The sequence below is a fragment of the Perca fluviatilis genome, chromosome 3 (assembly GCF_010015445.1).
Source record: "Perca fluviatilis chromosome 3, GENO_Pfluv_1.0, whole genome shotgun sequence".
Taxonomy (NCBI): Eukaryota; Metazoa; Chordata; class Actinopteri; order Perciformes; family Percidae; genus Perca; species Perca fluviatilis.
In genome coordinates, this window is record NC_053114.1 from 39,264,770 (window position 1) to 39,287,145 (window position 22,376).

The following is a 22,376-nucleotide window of genomic DNA, read 5'->3' on the forward strand; positions in this document are numbered from 1 at the left end:
GGCGAGAGTTACACTTTAGGACTTATCAGGCTGTGTAAGAATCTGTTTAAACTTGAGTACCATGAAAACACTAGATGGATACGTTGTACATTATTGTCATACAATTCATTCATCCAGTAACTTCTCACTGAGGACAAGGTTTGCACTGAAAAAGGACTCTGCTACATTACTAAATACGAATGTGTCTAGCATTAAAGAAAATGGAAAAAATACTGAGCTTGTTTTCAACTTCCTATATGTTGTCTTCACAATCAGCAAACATTAACCAGCACCCCAATCATGTGGGATGAACACAAAGTAGGCCAAGGAGAACATTGACACTTCTTGTTTGCTCCACATAGCCTCTGTAGATCCAATGTGTAGTTGCGTGTATCTTTATTTTTGAGGGTTTTCACTTTCTTCAACAAAGCTACAGAACATCTGCACGTTGCATACGAAGCCCCCTAAACCAGAAGCATACTCCACCTTTAGTCATACGGTAAAATAAGTTATCTTAAAGGAACAGTCACACCCAAACAAAAACAACAAGAACAAACAACTAAGTAGGGGTGGGAATCACCAGAGGCCTCACGATACGATATCATCACGATACTTATGTCACGATACAATATTATTGGCGATTTTAAACATATTGCAATATTCTGCAATTTATTACCTTTATTCCAACTTAAAATTTTTCCCAGTTTCAAATGATGTCCCCAAAGGAAAATTTTGTCAACATCTGTTTTATCTAAAAAGATACATTTCTCTGTCTGTTCATCTCACTTCAATTTTAGTGCTGCAAAATGGGATTGTCAAGCAGACAGACTGACCAATACATATATCATAAAAGAACGATACTTGGCGTCTGTGTATCAATACAGTATTGCCACGAAAAATATCGCGATACTATGCTGTATCGATTTTGGCTTTGTAATTAATAACAGCATTCACTAAACAATAAAATCCGGAGCTGAGGAAACGCTATCATAAATCTCATCAGTTTACAGTGAGGAAACATCAGAGGCAGGATTAGAAATGGATAAAAACTCCAACTTGGTATATACCAACATACACCAAAAAGTAAAACAGGCTAAAATGCATAGATAAAGAGACAGATACATAAAGAGATAAATGAATGCGGCCCAATTCAAAGCCAGACTAAAAAGGTAGGTATTTAGTTTGCTTTTAAAAGCATCAACATTCTCTGCATTCTCACAGACATTAACCTTTCCTGTGAGTGTACTTCCTGTAACGGTTGAAAGAGTAGAACCTTGAGGTCACAAACAATCTGTTAAATAGACTGTCCTGGCTACCTATTTGTCTGAATGAAGTTAGTCAATTTACCGTACGTTGACATGTCAGACAAGTATGTACCATGTGTAAGGGGACAAGGCTGAAGCATAAAAAATAACTCAGCTTTGGTTGAGTGGATATATGACCGGGACAGGTATCTACAGGAAAGGCACACGCCGCAACTATTTCCGGCTCCAGTCCATTGTGAGAGGCGGCTTGTGATTGTTTAAGCGTGTGTGTTTTGGCGTTTGAGAAAATGACAGGGCAAGCAGGCTGTGAACATTCACCAAGTTGTATGACATGTAATTCAAAGTCACATTAGCCTCACTGCTCTGATTCGATTTGAAACTCGATTAAAGATCAAACTGACAGACATCCTCCTAAATACCGAAACATAATCCATCAACATGAGCTGACAGATGTCTCTGCTGGTTGTACTGCCTCGCTCCTTTTGCACAGCATCTCTGATAAATGACAGGTGGCTGGAGAGAAAAAAACAACTCATGTGGGAAGAGTTTTTGTTTCCCCAGGTGAGTTTTTATCCCAATTAGACAAACATATGTAATGAGTTTGTTTTTTTTCCGCATTTAAGATCTCAGCAACATAAAGTATGACATGCTGACTATATGTTCTTATTCACACAATTAAGCCCCAGTGTCACAAGGGTGGTGCTTGATAACTGCAGAGGCGCCACATGCTACGAGGCAAAATACTTCAAATAATTTAACTTCAAGATCATTTTAAGGCTAAAAGTCGAACTAGATCAACTTTACAAATGTTTTCATATCAATAGCATTGTGGATGTCTCAGTGTGAGAGTGGGCAGTGTCTGTGTATACTTACCGTGCAGTCTGTGGTGTTTGTTATCTTCAAGCAGAAATCGGAGGCAAACTCCAGCTCAGACAGACACACTCTGTTACAGTCAATTGTCTGTTGAAAGTCAAAAACACCCAAATAAAATGATGAACTTAAAAATGAATAAATACTGATGACAATATGGACTGTGATCAAGCAATACAAAACAATAAAAACAACTAGATGGACACTCGGAGAGCGCAGAGATATTGCAATGTTAACGAAAGTGAAAATTTTGTGTATCTACCCCATGATTCTGATCCGCTCTAGAATTCAATGGGTTCTTCCTTAATAAAAAATGACCTCTTTGGTGAAGGTAATAAAAGCGTACCTACAGATAATGTTCTAACAAGGGCATTTGGGGGAGTAGATAAAAGATGCTTGTCAATATTTGAAAAAAATGGTGGCTGTAACAATGTCACTTAAGCAGCAACTGCTATAGAAATGTGCCAGCAGTGGATGCTACAAGCAACAGAACACCTTACAGAAACCTAGTCCTGGTGAATACATTGGTCTAGGTAAAATAAATATGTTTAATCCCTGGTTTACATGTGGATTACAGGTTGTGCCTTTAAGAGACCATTTAGAGCAACACACTATAGCTAAATTACTTTTTTAAACTGTTAGAATTATGGCATTATGGTAAAATGAGGCAGGTTTAAAGCAGCTTCAAATGGTTAAATATTCTTTAAGTTGAACATTCCTATCTGTTTTCACTGAGAAAAGAAAACAACTCATCTGTTTTGCAGGAATTTATAATTCCAAGAAAGGGCTCTCAATTTTACGGAATAGCAGTCAGCCTTAATGGAATGTTATTGGATCGTATCAACGGGAGGCAATAGATGAGAGTCCATGTAATTTGGGCAGAGGGGCTGTCTATTTGTCACTGGAGGGGAGAAACTATCGATTAGAGGATTCAAATTCCATTATATCAAGTTCCCCCCTCATACATCACATCCACAGACGGGTGGATGACATGCTGCTTAGCAAACGGGACAACCGGCGAAGAAACACACGATGGCATGAGAGACAAGAGGGAAGAGCATTCCTACACACAAAGATTCAGAAGAGGTATCTCTGCTCTTATATGTTGGACTACGTGTATGTGTGTGTGTGTGTGTGTGTGTGTGTGTGTGTGTGTGTGTGTGTGTGTGTGTGTGTGTGTGTGTGTGTGTGTGTGTGTGTGTGTGTGTGTGTGTGTTTTTTTTTATCTCTGTGTTATGTGTGTGTTCTCCCATCAGGGAAAACCTCTCAATCCACAGGGGCCTGAGAGTAATGAAGTTACCTTAAGAGGAACTTAAACAAGGATTAGACAGATCAATCACCCAGGGCTATAGCATCACCACGCACGCCTTCGGGGGCCCTATCTCTCTCTCCACAGCTAACTCCTGCTCTCATTCCCTGTCTAAAGCCTAACAGCTTGGGTCCCACAAACTCTACTTCTCCTACTTGTAGGTTCCAAGATCCTTGTACATTAGGATCGGACTCACATATTGGTTTGCCAATGCCCAGCTGATACAGGTGTTAGATATCAGATGTTGGGCAGTTGGGGTCATCCACAGGTGACAAAATTGAGGATCCACTCTGATCACTGCTACAGAAAAAAATAAAACTGAAGAGTTTGCGCTAAAGATCGAGCCTCGGGGCAACCTCTGGCAGAAACATTTCATGCTTGTTTTTTATTTTGTTTTATCATAATGGTCGATGTCATCTAAGCGTAGTAGAAACATCCTGAGGGCTGGACCTGGCTCCCTATCTGTCATCTTTGTGCAACAAGGGCTATGCAAACCCAGGTGCATTGTGGCCTGTCAAACTCAGCCTTTAAAAAAGTCCAGTGTGTAACGTGTTTAGTTGTTCCTTATCAAAATCTGTGTTGCCCGTTCACAAACTTGTCCTTTTTCATGAATATTTACCACCACCATCAATTCCAAGTATTCTTTTTGGCTTGAAATGTTACATTTGCATTCGCATGAACTGGGGTAGACGCTCCATATTTATGCGCCATCTTGAAATACGTCATACTGCTCCGCCTTTTGCGTTTTCGCTGTCACATGATAAACTCACAGGTGCTGCTAATGCTGCTAATGGGTATCGTAGCTTCCCGGCCCCGGCAAGTTTGAAAAAGGAAACATGGAGGACCACACGTATTCAAAATCCAAATTTCAGGAACAGGAGTCTTCTTCTTCGCCCAGAAAAAGAAAAAAGGATATTGAAAAGAGCAAGAGGCTTTTTGAAGTGTGAAAGCTACCGTAGCTGTAATACGTACTTTGAACTGCTTTTCAGGTTTGATTTTACTCACTTTAAGATACCTGAAGATGGAACATTAAACAGTATTTCACACGCCGACTTACAGTATTAGGTTATGCAAGTAAATTGCGTTCTTTATTCATATAAATACAGAACACATATTTCAACTACTAATTTTACTTCCTGGAAAACACCATATTTCCAATGGTGAAATAACCATTAGAAATATGGCGTTTTCCATCTGCTACTTTCAAAAAATCCACATTATATCCAGCCAAAACAACCAGTAACATGTCAAATCATAGAGACAAGTCACTCTTTTGTATCTAATAGTCATTTTAGAAATGCTGACCATTGGTCAAATATATTAGCTACTTGCAGTTTCACATACCAGTGTTACTATTGGACCTCCAAACCCACTACACTGTAGGTTGAATGTGGCAGTACCTATACATCTATGTATGTAGTGCTATAGACATGTTTACCTGTATGACTGTAGGTTCAGAGATGAGTGTTTCTGTTTTCACCACTTCCACCATAGCCTCAGGCACCACTGCCTTCTTCATGCACGCCATGTCGAAGCCATACACGTCATCCCAGAATGCAATATGGTCTTGGTGCTTCTGTGTGTCTCCGACCGCTGCCAGGCTGATGTTACAAAGGTCTGGATATACTGGAGAAAAGAGAGGAGCAAAGGGAGTCAAGGACTGATCATAATATGCATACACAAGTAAACAAACATTATTGTAGTCACTGTACAAGTCACAAGTCCGCCTCAAGTCCTGACATTCAAGTCCCAAGGTTAAGATATTTCCATCAAAACCTTTTCTGTACTGCAATCATGTGGGTGACTTCAGGTGTCTTAATGTCACTGACAACTGTTTTTCAACCAAAAACTAGAGAAAATGGGGATGTGGAGGCAGACACACACACAGAGAGAGAGAGAGAAGAGAAAAAAAAAAAAAAAAAAAAAAAAAAAAAAAAAAAAAAAAAAAAAAAAAAAAAAAAAAAAAAAAAAAGAGAGAGATAGCTGGCAACGCTGTTAGCGATGTCAGCCAGCCCACAACCAGAGAAAGGACGCCGGCAACCAACAATTAACAAAGTACCTCTCAAAACTGGCAGAGAAGCTGCGTTCAGACCTGGGAGGAGCTGGACTCTTGGCTGGAACATTTTGTCACTAAAGATGCAACTTTAGTAGACTTTTTTTTTTTTTTTTCTTCATTCCCTGCCTGTGATGCTTTGTAGTTTCTCTGTTATTCGTTCCTATAGTTATTGCAGGCAGTTTACTGAGCAGTGGAAAGTTAATTTATCCATTTCTGCATCTGTGTCTGTCTGCACTAATCACTGTGCTAATTTTTATTCATAGTCTTTTAACCATCTGTTACATAAACTGTGTTATTACCAAGGTCTACTGACAATTAGAGCTGCAAAGATTAATCGATTAAACGATTCATTGTTAACTATTAAAATAACTATTTATAATAACTATTTTGATCATCGATTAATCGGTTTGAGTCATTTCTTATGAAAAAAAGTGTAAAAAAATATCTGATTCCAGTTTCTTAAATGTTAACATTCTCTAGTTTTTTCACTCCTCTATGACCGTAAACTGAATATATTTGAGTTGTGGACAAGACAAGACATTTAAGGACGTCATCTTGGGCTATGGTAATCAACACTGATCGACATTTTTCACCATTTTCTGACATTTTATAGACCAAACAACTAATCAATTAGTCGAGAAAATTAATGACCGATGAATTGACATTGTTAGTTGCAGCCCTATTGACAATGCACTTAAATTGAACCTTACCGTTTCTTAAACGTCATAACAATGCACTATATATCCAAAAGAAACAAGAGCGCCCAACAAAGTCCATATTTTGGAGGTCATTGCATCTCATGATGCAGTTTCAGTGGGCTCAACTATTGTACGGTTGCCTGGTCAGCAATGAGTGAATCCCTTCAGGGACTTATTTTCACCTAAACTAAAGATCATTAATCATAACTAAAGGAAAGGGTGGACAGATCCTGGTCCTATAAACTTCTACTCTCATTGCTGAGACGTGCTTAATATCAACAAATGTAATGGCTTGAAAACCATTCAACAAATTTAATCAGAGAACTCCTTAACACCTTGTGGGTGTGGAGCTTCGCATCAATTTCATGATGCTGCTGTAATGACTGTATCCATCACGTGCACAAAACATGGCCTGATGACCATTTTGTCCTACTTTAATACTTTATATGTTTCACTCGATGGATAAAATGTGAACATCCAAATAGTTTTGGTACATTAATTTGCATCATGGCTACGAGTGTGCGAACGCCTGAACTTTCATTGTGGTCACCACAAGGCCAGGGCTCTGTGCAGGCCACAAATGGTTTTCCACACAAAATTGGGAAAACCTTTTCTTAATGGACTTGGCTTTGTGCACAGTGATCTTGTCATGTTGAAACAGGTAAAGGGCCACCTGATAGTCTATGACGCAAACAAATAAAGTGGGTCAAATCTCAGAGATGGACTGGTTGCATTCACATATGCAACACATTTGATCAGCAGATATGCATGTCAATGCTTCAATTGGCCCCCGAGGCTGTGATCACAGAGAACTCTTTGGTGCCTTTTGAATGGGATGGTCATGGCGGGCAGGTCTCTTTGATACTATGAGCCTAAAAGAGCTTAAATTGCATTTTGAGCCACTTCACTGGCACTCCAAGTTGAATGAGTCAACTTTCTGTGCTGCACAAATTACATTACAACAGAGGAGATAAAAAATGGCCGCCTCATTTTCTTCTTCAAGCAAACACAAAGACATGAGCAACAACCAACATCATTTTGTCCATTATCCCCTTCATTACTTTAGGTAGACAGGCTAATGAAAGTTGCACAGCATCAATAATATTGTTACTCTGCCTGCACTTGATTGAGCGCCCTCTCTTAAATACACTGATAACTATGCTTTGTGGTAAACAATGAGAGAGAGAAAAAAACGAACAAAAATGATGTGATTCCGGCCTTTAACAGACTTACTTGGTGGGGGGAATAGATTCTAAGTTGTTGTGAAAACACGTGATTTGGAATCATTTTGAAGTTTGTGCCAGTGGCCAGAACAGATGGTATCACAGTTGACAGTGTCTCTATCAGCTGAGAGAAATGACTGCTGCTGAAAATGACCCTGGTTGTAGTTTGGTCAAACAAGCTTTGGATTTAGCCCCAGAAAAACTATTCTTCTTAAAAGATGTCAGTCAGTTATTGGGGAACTGTGTTTTCTTGTTTCCGTTTCCAAAGCTTTGAAGACTGAGCATAGGCAGTGATTATGGTCACTCCTCATATTACATAACAGTGTCTATTGAATGAACATTATCCATATCTTAAATGAGCATTAAACATGAGCCTTAATGTCCTTCTATTGTGTTTTCACATTTGAATAGATTTTTTTGTATGGTTAATATGCTTAGTGATTAAGCCAGAGCTGAGAAGCTTGAAGCCATTGGTATCCCTACTGTGAAGTAACATTAGCCAACACAGAGCCCTAGGGCCTACAGTAGAGTTTAGAATACGCTCACGGGAATATTTTAACATACAACTTCCTGCCGCTAGTAGTAATGTAAGAATATGTACCAATTAGAGATGTTCATAACAGGAGAGCCTGAAAGAAAAATCTGCACGGTGTATGGTTACGGTGAATGTACCTGACTGTGGCATTATGATAACTTCTACTGAGAGAATCCATTGAGCAAGGCAACCTGTCCAGTGCGAACAGGCTGACTATAGCCAACAAAGACAATATATCAGATGGTTGAAAATCATTAATCTGGGTAGCAGCTGTAAGCTGTAGCAATAGCAGATAGAGTTGGCAAGGTGTTAGCTGTGGCTTTAAGCAGATAGCAACAGAAAAGCATTAGTAGCAGCAGCAACAGCAGATACAGCAAGTACTGCTTTTATTAAGCAATTCAAACAAGAGTAGTGCTGCTGGAGTGCATCGGATGACGCTCCGCCACTCTTTTTTTCCCTCCAAGTGAAGAAATATAGTAAGTAAGTAAATGAAATAATTGAAAACACAAACTACTTTTGTTCATTTGACTACATTGCTTAATGGCACGCTTATTACAACCTACTACATCCGTGGTATCGCCTAATACTACTTAGCTAGGTGTTTGGCTGACTGCCAGGTAATATTCTTAACATGAGGAAACTATTCATAAAGTCCGTCTAACATTTGATCATGTAGTCAGTTATAGTTGCCACCATAGGAACCAAGGTTACATAACTTAAAATATAGGCCACAACTTAACTGCACACTAACTGCTCACAAAATACAAACAATTATACAGAGCAAGTAAGGGAGCAAAAATTAAGGTAAGGAAATCACATATACTGTATACATATATGAGCATAAAGCTACAGAAAGTACATAGCAGCAGCAATAGGAGATAGAAACCGTAAGAAAGTTAGCACAGGCTAGAGCAGACAGCCATGACAAACTGTTAGCAGCAACAATAGCACATAAACTGTACACTTTTGTAAACTTTAACAGACATCTGCCATTTGAATACAGTAGGTGCTTAGTTGGACTCCATATTCCTGCTGAAGGAACACCTAAACTCCATTTGTTAGCTTACCAGATGCTATGTCTAGCTATAGCCAACAAGCTGATCAGCTCCCTCTCAAAGGCAGCACAGATATTACCATGAGCTTGACCTGTTGAAATCAGTCCATCTATATTTCACATATAATTATCCATATTTTGGCAAAATGATTGGGTTAAATATCTTATTATGGACAGCAGAAAAACTGATTATGATGCAAGAGTGGTTTGAGAAGTTTCTGTGGACGTTTTGATAACTTTTCCACCTTCAAAACAGGGTTAATAAACTTCATTTTTACTGCACTTTTTAAAAACAAAAGTTATTAGGTGTTTTACAGGGAAAAGAAACGGGGAAGGAAAGATAGAAGATACAAAGAATAATCCAGAACATTTTTTATCCATTGTAACTGCTGTGAAACCAAGCTGGCCCAAACTTCCAAATCTTTTAACTACCACTGTTTTTTTGTAGTTTAAAAAAATATAAGCCTTCCAATGAGCACGTTCTTTATTTTACCTGGCATGTGTGTTAGTGTTCAGTCTCACATAACCTTCGACACATCGGACCATAAAGTGTGTGAATGGATGGTGACAGTACAGTGATGGGCAACTCATGGCCTCTCTTTATTAGCTGATGCCTGCTTGTGACCCTGTGAGTGTCACCGCACCTAATGACAGTGCACACGCATATTTACAAACACATACGCACGCAAACGGCAGATTTGTCACTTCATTTTACTCTGATTACTGAACCGAGTGAGTAATTACGAGGGCCAGGTGAGAAGAGGGGGGGGGAGCTGCTGATTGGGCAGAATCGTGACAGGCCCGTCTGAGAGACACTGAAAAAGAAATAGAGACAGAGAGATGAATAGGCAGTGGAGAGGGTGCTGTGGTTGGAGAGAGAGAAAGACGAAGAGGAAGAAGGTGGGGGTGGGTGGGTGGGTGGAGGGGGGGTACACTGGCGTCCCCAGATTCATGGCTTTGACATCTGCGTCCTTCTCGACTCGCTGCTCACAGCCCGTTTGTCATGGCCCCCACCAACCCCCCCACCCTACTCTTGTTCCCTCCATCTCCCCCATTGGTCGGCTGTGAGAGAGGGAAAGACGGTGTTGTAGGGGGCATGGGACAAAACAGATCCCTTTTCCCTGGACGCTGTGCTGTGCCAGGCATGCAGGGACACATTTAAGGATGAAGGGGAGGTTAATGTAGTGGGGAGAATGAGGGAGCCGCTGTAGCCCTCTTCTAATGTAGCTTAAACACACATACAGCAGCAGTGCTGCAGGGACGGCAATGTGCACGCACACACACACACACACACACACACACACACACACACACAAAACCTGGAAATAAACTAAAGAATATAAGTTGATCAATCTAATGTGACACAATAACTGTATTAGGATCAACATTCAGTACATTTAAAAGGTCTTGGTTGTGGCATTAACGTGCAGTCTGGCTGTACTGAAATTCAGGAATATTTGCTTCGTAGATTTGAACACAAATACTGTCTTGGGCAGGTTTAATTCTAAAGAAAAACAACAACATGGAGGAGGCTTGACTCGTAGTGACGCTGACACAGGTAACTAAGCCCTGGCACCATGCATGCTGAATGAGGCATGGGAAATAAACTTCATTTATCAAATTAGTGAAATCATGAATCTCTTTCTGACCTAAATATAAGATTTTTATGACAAGAATTGTCTCCATTTTTGTATAATTTCACTGAGAACAGCTGTAGCAACCAACGACAAGAAACCAGGAATCCAACCAATCGGCTCACAGTCCAGTCAGGAAGTCCGGAATTGTTAACTAGTCAGAAGTGAGCTAACGTGAGAAAAGTATAAAATAGATATTATGACATTTATCATCATTGACATGAATGAGACATGATTTATTATTACAGAGATTTTGAAACTGTTTTTCCAGCCATTTGCTAAATGTCCCCCAGTTGAAATATTATAATTGTCTAAGTAAAGTGCTCATCAATGTTACTCCAGAAACTGACCAATGAAAGTACAATATTCTCTTTAGACAGGGTGTAACATAATATAAATAAAAACAAGCCATCCTGGAGGAATCGATCATTTGTACTGGGAATATGCAGTCAGTGTTTTAGGCTGTAGAGCTTAAAAAAACTCTTTTGATTAAATGTACCCATATCAAAGCAGCCCCATTGGCTGAAGTCGATTTTTCCTGGTTTTGAGTGGCAGTGGATCCAGAGAGAGCAGCACATTCTGGGATCTCAGGGTTAAAGGCTCATGACGAACCATACGGTGTCCTCTGACCCGTCACTTTCTGCCTTTCTCTGGTCGCACCTTCGCCTGTCCAATCTCCCTCGCTAACACATCTGTCTCTATAGGTGGGGTCATTCTGGCTGTCAATCTATATGTGTGTGTGTGTGTGCGACCTCTCCCTTGTGTTCCAAGGAGCCACTAAATTGGAAGGGATCAGGGTCAGTGACAGGGATGGGATCAGACTGACACGCACGCACGCACGCACGCACGCACGCATCCCTTAAGAAAATGATTTGGTCTTATTATTTTGACTACAATAGTTTAAAATCACATTTGAAATATGCATATTATACATTTTTCTTCTTTGGTTTTGTCTTTTTTGTTAGGATTTGTGCACATTAGAGTTACTGTACATCCCAAAATGTAATTTTGATTGTCGAAAAGGTTCACAATAGAATTCCAAGCAGCATATGAGGTCAAACCGACATCACCATTATTAAGCAAAGCCGCTAGTGAGGCAAAAAGTGCAAGGACAGTGCCCAAACTCAACTGCTGTCCCCAAGCCTCCCCTCTGTGCCCATCCTTCAGGCCAGCCATACGGGAGACATGTTGTCTTTAAAACAGCTGTGTGTCGGGTTGAGGTGAGCTGCTGAGCCTCCCCCTCAGCTGTTTGTTACCCCACCTCTGAGTATTGCTCTGATTAAAACGCTGAGACATTTCCATGTTCAATTTGTCTAAAAAAAAAATTTTTTTTAAAAAGAGCCACCTCACAGACATTCATTTAAAAAATACAATTTTATGTTTCAGAGTAAAATCTTCCATTCTCCCACACGTTTTGTTGGCTTTTCTTAAGTGCATTTAATGAACCTACTTGGATAGTACTGCAATGTTTTGCTGCTTGTGTTGACATGTGTACAATTTGACACACCCAGTGGGAAATACAGGAAAACCAATTCAATCATCCCAACTTGTTACTTGTAATAACCACAGGGGGCTGGCACGAGCAGTTTCTCCCTGCTGACAAGATGACATTTTGAGTAAATCTAACCTTAGTTTCACACCGCGCTGCATCACCCCAACTATTCAAAAGGCAGGGAAACTGCCTTTACTGAGTAATAAAACACAAATCATATACATATACACTGTATGTGGAGAATTCTATCAATAGTATAAATGTTGTAAGATTTGCAGAGAAAAACTTTAATGCCATTTTTGGGGTTTGAAACTAGAGTTAGACAACTTTCCTACTTTGGAAATGTAACCGCTGCTGAAAAGCTGACCTGCCAAAAATGTGATCATACCATAGATTTTCAAAGGGTTATGCTCCATTTGGTTGTGGCAGCCTGCTGCTTGTTACATAGTGGAGAAGGACAGGGAAGCTCACTTTAATGGAGTGCAGGAGGAACATGAGGCGGCAGGTCTGATGTGGAATCTATTTCAGCTGATAATTAAACAGCAGCAGGTAGTGGAGATGCTGTAGTACACCTTAGTTTAGTCTTTTCACAGCGTTTTAGTGTTGGCACAGACAGTACGGTAGCTTCAATTTGAGTTCAGCTACTGCAAGCCATGTAAAATGTGTTTATTAGTCTGTATTGGCTATGATGCTGGTCCACGTGATATTTTGTTAACTTGCTGCACTGAGCCTTCGATTCAGGTCGGCACAAGAGGGTTTTGGAGCGCACCCGAGGTAGTCCGATCTACTGTACAAAGAATGTTCACATCCCCCATATGGTGGAATGGGTTTGGCCGTCTGTGTCACTATAGTGTTAACAAAGCAGAGCCAACGCCCCCCTGACACTCCTTCCACTTCCCCATGCAACTTTGGTTGATTTTCAAATGCTGTATGTGCAGAACACAGAAACAGCCAAGGGAGGCAGTTTTTCATCACTCTTAAAATTAAGCATTAATTCCCAAACTACATTATGGAAAAATGCCTAATGCCTAAGGAAAATATTTTTCTGTGCAGTTTTTTTTTTTTACGTGGCATATGTCATATACGTGAGAGACAATCGGCAACTCCGATGTATCAATTCTTTGTGCTACCTTCATTTTGTGGTGAGGAGTAGATGGGACCTACCTGAGCCACCGTCAGCCAGGTAGAGGTCTCTGGCATACAGGACAGAGTCCAACATGGACTCAAACAGCAAGAAGTAACCCTGGAAAGAGAGCAAAGACACATTATATCCGAGGTATTTTCTGGAACAAGTTTACTGAGAAAAGCAGCTGTTCATACAGCATTATCTGGTATCTTTGGCAACTCAAGGCAGGTAATAAATGAGTGTAAGGAGAAGACTACAAAACCTCTGGACAATTCAATTATTTTTTAATTCAAGATCACTGTAGTGGAAATCTGCATTAGCCATGACTGTGAATTGAGTGATGTGCCCATGTGGTCTTCCACCCAACATCCAAAGGTTTGACACTGGGTTGACCTCCTGTTCTGCTCCGGTAGACGGCACATTAACCGTGTTATTATTCCATTAATGCTGAAATTGAGTTTTGTCCACATCTTGTTGGCTTCGACCTGAGTGGCAGGTACTGCTGACAAATGGCTTTTTCAACCTCCTACCCCTCCAACCAGCTGATCAACCAATCGGATAAGCCCGAGCTGCAACGCTGGTCCTTTTCGCTATGGTATTTATGTGCACCACATTTGGGCGGTTTCAAACATATGGGAGGGCATACGTCCAACTGGGACAAGGAGGTGAAGCAAAATCACTACATGCACATTTTACTGTAACTGATGGCCCATATCAGTCATTTCAAAGCACTGAGGAACACACTGACTGGCTCCTTCAGGAACAAAAACACCCATCAATGCTTGCAGATCTGTGTTTTACGATCAAAACAAGAGCACAAGGAAAAGAATGTTGAAAGTAAAACCCCTTAAATTTTCAATCTAGATATTTGGTTCCTATGGTTTTCCATCACAATGATAAATTTGTCCTCATGTTAACTGTAGATCTACGAAGCCTTACGTGCCTTGATATGGATTCCTGGTGCAGTTCTGACGGGCTACCTGATACTGATATTCATTCTGGAATGAATCACATCATTGTTTAATCATCAGTTTACCCATGACCTGACAATGTTCGTTATTCTGTAATTTGTACAGATTTACAGGTCCAGCATGTAGGACAGAGGAGGTGCACAAGGGTGGAAAAGCAAGTGGTCATGGGAAAATATATATATATAAAAAAATATATTATTACAAGCTGGATTCTATTTCCATAGCTCAGACCATTGGTTCGATCGGTTATAATAACGTACCCACCAAACATCTCAGAACATGGCAACATCTCTAAAAATAGGTCCAAAAAGTGGAAACAAATACAGCAGTCAAATCATCACACGGGTTGTAAACAAGCTGACAGTTTAGCAAGATTATCTAAACCACTTTATTCAGAGTACAACGATAATGTTGTTAATAATCCCCCAGTGCACAGGAAAAATGCATAACTACACCATTACACCATGTACAGCTGGTCAAAATTGATCCAGGAAGTTGGTCTGTAAGCTGTGCTGGATGTTTACAATGGACAGTTTGGGTTATCATATCATTCGTTTTGTCTTCAAATTAAGTTTGATTTACCTGTTGTCTTGTTTACAACCTGCCAGATCCTCTGACTGCTACGGTTTGTAGCCGTGTTGGATTTACAGCTCGTAATGCCGCCACTTTGCAAGATCTTGGCAATACTTCTGTGAGTGCAATGTTATATTTATAACTTATGGAACCGATGGCCTCAGCTATGGAAATAAAGCCCAAGTTATAATACACCAAAGTAATGAGCAAAAGTTAAACAAAGACTAACATGGCCTTAAGACTACTGTATATGCTAATGTTATGTTAATATACTGGCCTTTATCAGGGCATGACCAATACAAGTACTGAATAAAGTAAAATGTTTTTAACCAAAATGTCTCATTACAGAGCAAGCAATAAACATGATAACAAAGAGCTTTAATTTCTGGGAAGTTTATTAATTGGAAAATGGCTTGCAACGCTGGACCCATCCAAGCAAGATGTAAGCAGCTCTACGGTGACACAATTGATGACATTTGAAGTGTAAACTACAAAATGAGAAAACAAAATGGCCGGAGTTATGTTTAAGATTCCAATATCTCTACTTTCTCTTCAGTGGGGGGAAAGAGGGACAAGGAGAGGTGAGGGCCAGGACAAAAGATAATGAGAGGACGTAGGGTGGAGGAGATGCCGTGGCCAGCAGAATAGTAATTCTCTGAGATAAGAGGCCTATTATTCAAATAAAGACAACCTTTTATTGGAGAAAGAAGAGCGGAGAAAGCAGCAGAGAAACAGGGGAAACAGCCCTGATTAAGAACTAATTCCAAAATCGTCACCATCTCTGTCATGGGCCCGAGCTGATAATGGTGACAGCGATGAAGCCGATATAACCGACTCATCCTCTGCGAGGCGATAAAGGGAAACATTCTCTCAGTTTATCGACAATGGACTGTTCTCGAACTAAAGTCAGGCCCTCGAATCGTCTGCTGCTGACTGCTGTGGTCCCGTCGGTGTCCTTAGCAGCCGAGCGGGTCGTTTTAAAAACCCTCACACAGAGAACACCACCCTCGTAATTTAGATCCCAATTTCACGCGACACTGCTTCTTCTTGAAGGGAAGAGGATATGAGAGAGAGAGATGCCCCGAAAGCAGAGTCACACCTTACTTTTATCGTCAACAATGCTCCAGGATTACGGCCCCCCCCCCTTGCTGCCTTCCATATCCTCCCAGCAGCATGTACAGTAGCACACATAATTTATACTTCTGCAATGTTAATTACCAACAACCAAAAAAACACAGAAACATAAACTTCTGTGCCATTAGAATAGGATGTGGGGAGGGCTGGAACTAAAGCAAAAGTGCTGAAGTTTCTGTCCGACTGAGTCGGATGTCTTGTCACTCCTGAGCGATGCAGGTAACCCTGTGCTATGTGTCATCACTAAAGGTGAAATTAAGACTGAATGATGTAGCAGTTTGGGGCTGTATCAGTGTAGACGATCAGTGCACAGACAGCTAGGTGTCTATGTTTCAGTCACACCTGCTGGATGGCATAACAAGGAAGGTGTTGCAAAGTTGGACTTTTAATGCTACACAGGCATCCTTCAGGCCAGTCAGTGCTGAGATTTTAATTACGAGAACACATATTTAATATCCCTCACAGTTTCATCCGACTCAGTCCAACGGTGTCTCAGCATTTTAATTCAAGTTTTAAAATAATTCCTACCGTTACTACAGTTAGCAAAATGCAGCAGGACAGTGCGAAGATGAGTCATCCCTTCACGTTTTATCTATGCCTGACCGGTAAAGTTTGTGATTTAATTGTATTCCACAGTTTGGACTCAGTTGTAGCACCCACATTAGCTCAATTTGTAGAACGCTTGAATAAGAAGAGAGTGAGAAGACCCACCACCAGACCAATTTACTGCACGAGGGACAACAACATGAATTTTAATGTCCAATTTGCTTGAAAAGTTTTGCTTGCAGGCATAGAAGAGGTGCCAAATAACCTGAGAGTAAACACCACAAACGATATCCATATCATTTAATGATGCATTGAGTCCTAAAAGAATACTCTTTTAGGACTCAACTTCGCTTATTTGCTATCTTACTGAAAGTCAGATAAAATTGAAGCAGTGTTCAAAACTGAGTTAGCAAATTATTGAAGCATTCCTTAAAAATATACCTATGCCATTTTACAGCTCTGTATCACAAATGGATCTATATGTTTCTGCTGTCACTAACATGTTGGTTGATCAATACCAGTAAATCAAAGTAGACTGATCAGTCTGGTTTAAAAGTGTGTTTTTTTCCTTCAGGTGAAAACTGCACCAAGAAAAAAGAAAAAAACTTCCGCTGCCTAGCTTTCTCTTTTATCTCACTTCACTTTATCTTTATTCACTTGTGTTAAGAAAGACAAGATTAAATTTCAACACCAGACTAACTTTTTTTTTTATATACCATTTCCTCCAATCGATCCGTCTGTCTATGTGCTCAGTGACATAGACGGGCCGAGGTGTTAGTGCGAGGAAGCAGCTCAGCTTTACTGTCAGCCAGCCAGGCTGGTGCAGATGATGCTCTGCAGTATAGTCACTGTGCATTTACATAAAAGACACTAATGAAAACCTAATGAGAATGGGATGGAGCAGCTTATACACATTAACAAAATTAGCATATAATATACATTCCCCTGAGCGGGCTACCACACAAACTCACATCCACATCTACATATGCACCAATACACACACACACACACAAAGTTAGAATTGCAAATACACTTTTACAGCTGTGTTACTTATGTGTAGAATTTCAGCTGTAAATTGTAGCACAGCAAGCCATTTTTTCCCACTCAACTAAACAGGAAAGACAGGAAAGCGTTGCAGGAATAATTACAAGAGTTATTTGTGGGAGTTCATAAAAAAAACTCAAACCTTTTAGCATTTGTGTAAAATCGAGGGCAGTGGCAACTCTAGAAAAATACTTTTTGGTACAAAATCTGCATCAGCAGTTTACACTTTCCTTCACCCTCTAGTACCTCCTCTCTCCTACTGCATTCAACATATACGTAGTACGTCTTCCTCAATTACTGCAGATCATCATCACTTCCAGTCCCAGGAGGGCCAAGGCAAGATAAAGGAGACGGGTGTGCATGTATGAATGTGTGTGTTTCTGGCAGTATTTTCACGCTTCACTGAATACTGAAGGCGCCTCTTCGTCAACATGCCTCTTCTTTACTAGTCTAGATTGCATCGCACACAATGACAATAAAGATCTATCTATCCATCTATAGATGGTCAGGTGCTACCAAATTAGCATAAACACAACACGCATATCCGAGTAATAGATTTTGGTGTGTTAACGCTCGGTGAGTGTACATTTTGCAGGCTCCAATATCAGCCTAATTTCCATTTAAAGGCATGCAAATGAGAATCGAGATCCAGGGGGAAGATAGTGTAACAGCAAAGTAATTTGCAGTATAGCTACAAGGTTATTAGAAGCCGTGGCTCTTCTGAAATCAATGATAAGAACATTGTGTGTTTTTAGAAGATGGTACGGTAATTTCCATGGCCGGTAAAACATCTCAAACAAGTACGCAGACAATTTTAAGACATTAGGAAAATGGCAAATTTTCACTTGGATGTGCTTGTATCCATTACATTTATCTTTTTTCAATTATTTGCTACGAAATCTATATTTCCCGAATTTTATTTTGTCATGCAGACATTTGCTGTGCAGCTCATGTAGTTAAGTCTTCGCCTCAATGTGCAGACTGGAAACTTTAAACCAGAGAGGGCAGTGGAATACTGTGAAGGCTGTTGGTGGCTGTAATGAGGAGAGAAGCTCCGTCATGTCAGCAGTCAGACTGATCTCATGAAATGGCCTATGTATGACACGCCAATTCGTATGCCATTATTGGCGTGTTATCAAGACTTAAACATGCGTAAACATACACGCCCACTTTCTTAAGGCAAGCGGCATGTTATCTGTACGCATTTTAAGCTATCCGCGTGTATGTCTACGCTGTATACAGTGTAAACATACACACCACTTGGCGCGTAACCGCGAGAAGAAAGCAACGGTTGAGATTAGGAAACGTGACACGCGGGACACGATCCTCGGTCTCCTAGGTGAAAGTCCTGTGTTTTACCCATCCACCACCCCGACCAACCTTTCTACATGCGGATTTTCGCCCCTTTAATACTACTCGCTACGATGTGAATTCACAAGCAAATCGCAAGGTAATGTACAGATTGATCTCATGAAATGGCGTATGTATGACACGCCAATTCGTATGCCATTATAACACGCCACTTGGCTTAAGAAAGTGGGCGTGTATGTTTACGCGAAGTCATGATGTCATGTTGCAGCAGTAGATGTAAAGACCAGATAATCGGATATTAAATACAGGCACACATCATTTCCCAACGCCTGGATTTACTGTTTGGAATTTGAAAAAGGCACCTTTGCATTAAAACTTATTTGGTTTTAAGGTCAAAGTCTAAGTCAGCCGCATAAAAATAAAACAATGTCTGCCTTTGTGTGCCTTTGCAAAATAAAAAAAGTTATGGCTGTGAATTGACACATACACTATAAAAATCCTAATATACTTGTATTCGGCTGTGTACTGGTCCAAGCATTCACAAGCCGCTATTAAATTCATCATTTTGAGTAAACGTGTTGGCTATTTCTCTCCACAAAAACAATGTCAACTGAGCAGTGCAGGATTATGGGTTTGTGTTTATGAGAATGTCCGTTTGGGAGATATTTCAGGTTGTCAGGTTCATGTTCTGCATGTAGCAGTTATTCAAACCAGAGAGCAGTTATCCCTTTCCTTGTGATGTTTTGACCAGATGAGCGGAATGCAACATGCATTTTAGATACATATAGTAGATATTATTGTATTGAATTGCATTGTGGGCCTTTACATAACACCCTGCCCATAGTAAACGCCTATATGGCCATATGCCAATGTTTCATCAGGCGCGAAGGGGGAAACCAAGAGATGAGTTAAAGGTGCTGTAGGTAGGATTGCGAAGATCCAGGACTTAGCCAAAAAGTTTGAACAACAACTTCTCAACCCCTCCCCCCTTTCTGCTAAAGCCCAAAACGGTCTCTTAAGACCCTCCCCCCACAAGGGAGAATGAATGCATGTGCATGAGCAGTGATTGCCAAGCAGTTAGACACTCCCCCTGGCCCTGATTGGTGCATCTGAACAGGGAGCGGTGGATTTTTGCAAATCGCACTACAGGCTGTAGGTGGTGCCAGACGAGCCGGATTGCTTTTTAAATTACCTGCTTCATGTAGTTCTACTCGAACATAGGGTCAGTTTCAGCAAATATGACAGAAAGTTAGTTTTATAAGTCTTACCTACTGCACCTTTAAAACAGATGGGTGATGAGGAAACATGTCTCTGACTTGTTGTAGATAGACACATTTATGAAAATATGATTATGTCATCTGAGAGTTGGATGACAAGACCAGGTGCAAAGCAAAGACTCTGTGCTTTTCATCATTTACCATTAACAACAGTGGTCAGTATGTTTTTGCGGTAGGAAACAATAACTTTACTGTACATATCAAACTGCCTGGTCTACACCACAGCAACAAAAACCTGCCAAATAACAAATGGGATGGCTTAGATGCATCAGTGGTTTTGGTACACAGGCAGCTGGCTGAAAACCACTTCCTAAAACTCTAAGAGTGTGTGTGTGTGTGTGTGTGTGTGTGTGTGTGTGTGTGTGTGTGTGTGTGTGTGTGTGTGTGTGTGTGTGTGTGTGTGTGTGTGTGTGTGTGTGCGTGCGTGCGTGTGTGTTTGACTGACAGTCAGTCAGACTGAAGGACAGGATGACTGATGACTACCGCCCTCTTCTTGGGCAGGTTGAGTCTCCTAGAACTGATAATGAAGCTAAAGCAGAAGAGCTGCCATTAATTTGACTTCAAACCTCTACCGCACACAATGATTTGGATTTGTGTGTGTGTGTGTGTGTGTGTGTGTGTGTGTGTGTGTGTGTGTGTGTGTGTGTGTGTGTGTGTGTGTGTGTGTGTGTGTGTGTGTGTCGGTTATACTTGTTTGGTAGTCAAACTATGTTCACTTCAAGGTAAAATATCAGAGGTGTTGGCACAGAGAAGTTGAACAGGGCTCTCTGGCACTTTTCTTGTTCAGGGTTCCTTTCACATTGTAATGAAACAGACTCACCGTTGCTGAAGACCAATTGGACATTCTGGGAGAGTTTTTCACCAAGGTGAGTTACCACATACCTCAATAAGCTCAGGGACACCGGCCTTCGCCTCTGTACACAAACTGTTATCGAGAAGACAATAGAGTATGTGATGCAGGTTCCACATCCACAGAAAAAGACTACATGTTTTTTCAAGGAAAAGTCAACACTTAGCTTCTATCATAGCTTTCTGTATCATCTGGTTGTGTTCCATTTAATGAAGAATTGTAAAGGCAATTTCACACTTGGACCAAATACTTAGTTCCAGATCCAGGTTTGTTTCTTCAGTTGATTGGCAGGGGGCCTTATATGGTCTACTGTAGCATTTTCTAAAGTTTGATATATATATATTTTTTTATATATAAGACTTTTAGAGACAAGTCGGTAACACTTTACTTTAACTTTTCTACATAAGAGTGACATGACACTGTCATGAATATATGACACTCACATGACACTGTCATGACACATGAACCCTGACCCTAAACCTAACCATAACGTGTCATGACAAAACCGAATGACACTTACTAAAAAAGAGTTATGTCATAAACGTTTATGACTTGTTTATAATGTTGTATGACACGTTCATGACAGTGTCATGTCAGTCTTATGTAGAAAAGTTAAAGTAAAGTGTAACCGACAAGTCTACAAGGAAAGGACGGGAAATGGCAACTACGAAAAGACACCAAGCTGGTACTACTTGCAGGTTTGATAGACATCAGAAATGGAGAAAACAATCAAAACGTGACCATGACTGCTCCAGTCCACAAAAAAGAAAGGCCCTAGTATGAGTCCTCATACTAGGGCAGAAAAGCGAAGCTAGAAAACAGGACAATGACGTATGAGTTAGCCAACTTGTGATGGCGCCCGTCAAGACTTTCGTAGAAAACACTGCTGAAACTTTTCTTGCTATCTAAACTTCATTATAGCTGCTGCATATATCGAATAGACGTCATCATGTCTACATTATTAGTTAGACGCACTGGGAAAATAAATTCAGTACTACAAAAATAGACTCAGAAATGCAAAGTTGTGTCCATGTTCAGACTGTGGCGTATGTATGACACGCCAATTGTTATGGCGTTATTGGCGTGTTATGAAGACGTGTTTATCAACGCCGTTTGTCCTCCATTGACTTACATTACCTTGCGTTTGCGTGTGAATTGACGCCTTGGCGAGTAGTATGTAAGGGCGAAAATCCGCGAAGGGACGGTGGTCGGGGTGGTGGATGGGTAAAACGCAGGACTTTCATACAGGGGGGCGGGGATCGCGTCCCGTGTGTCCCGCGTGTGATGTTTTCCTTTCTTTTCCGCGTGTGTTGTCTCCTTACCACCTTCTTCTTTTCCTAAACCCAACCCAGTTCATCTTTTCCTAATCCCAACCGGTTTTTCTTTTCCCCCTGCTTGTGACGTTAAAACCAACCGTAGCCTCGCGATA

At 40.7% G+C, this 22,376-nt stretch overlaps 1 protein-coding gene across 2 annotated transcripts in view; it reads right to left on the reverse strand.

Moving 5' to 3' along the window:
- prmt3 (protein arginine methyltransferase 3) overlaps positions 1-22,376 on the reverse strand; it is a 63,255-nt gene that overhangs the window by 22,095 nt on the left and 18,784 nt on the right. Inside the window, exons 11-14 of one of the 2 annotated variants that reach the window (XM_039795349.1) lie at positions 13,280-13,358; positions 4,862-5,049; positions 2,118-2,204; positions 888-1,757 (exon numbers count right to left, since the gene is read on the reverse strand). In XM_039795349.1, the coding sequence (XP_039651283.1) occupies positions 1,656-1,757; positions 2,118-2,204; positions 4,862-5,049; positions 13,280-13,358 (456 nt within the window). In that variant the 3' untranslated portion in view covers positions 888-1,655. Of the gene's footprint in view, positions 1-887; positions 1,758-2,117; positions 2,205-4,861; positions 5,050-13,279; positions 13,359-22,376 lie in introns of those variants that run through there. The other variant, XM_039795348.1, reaches the window with a different exon arrangement.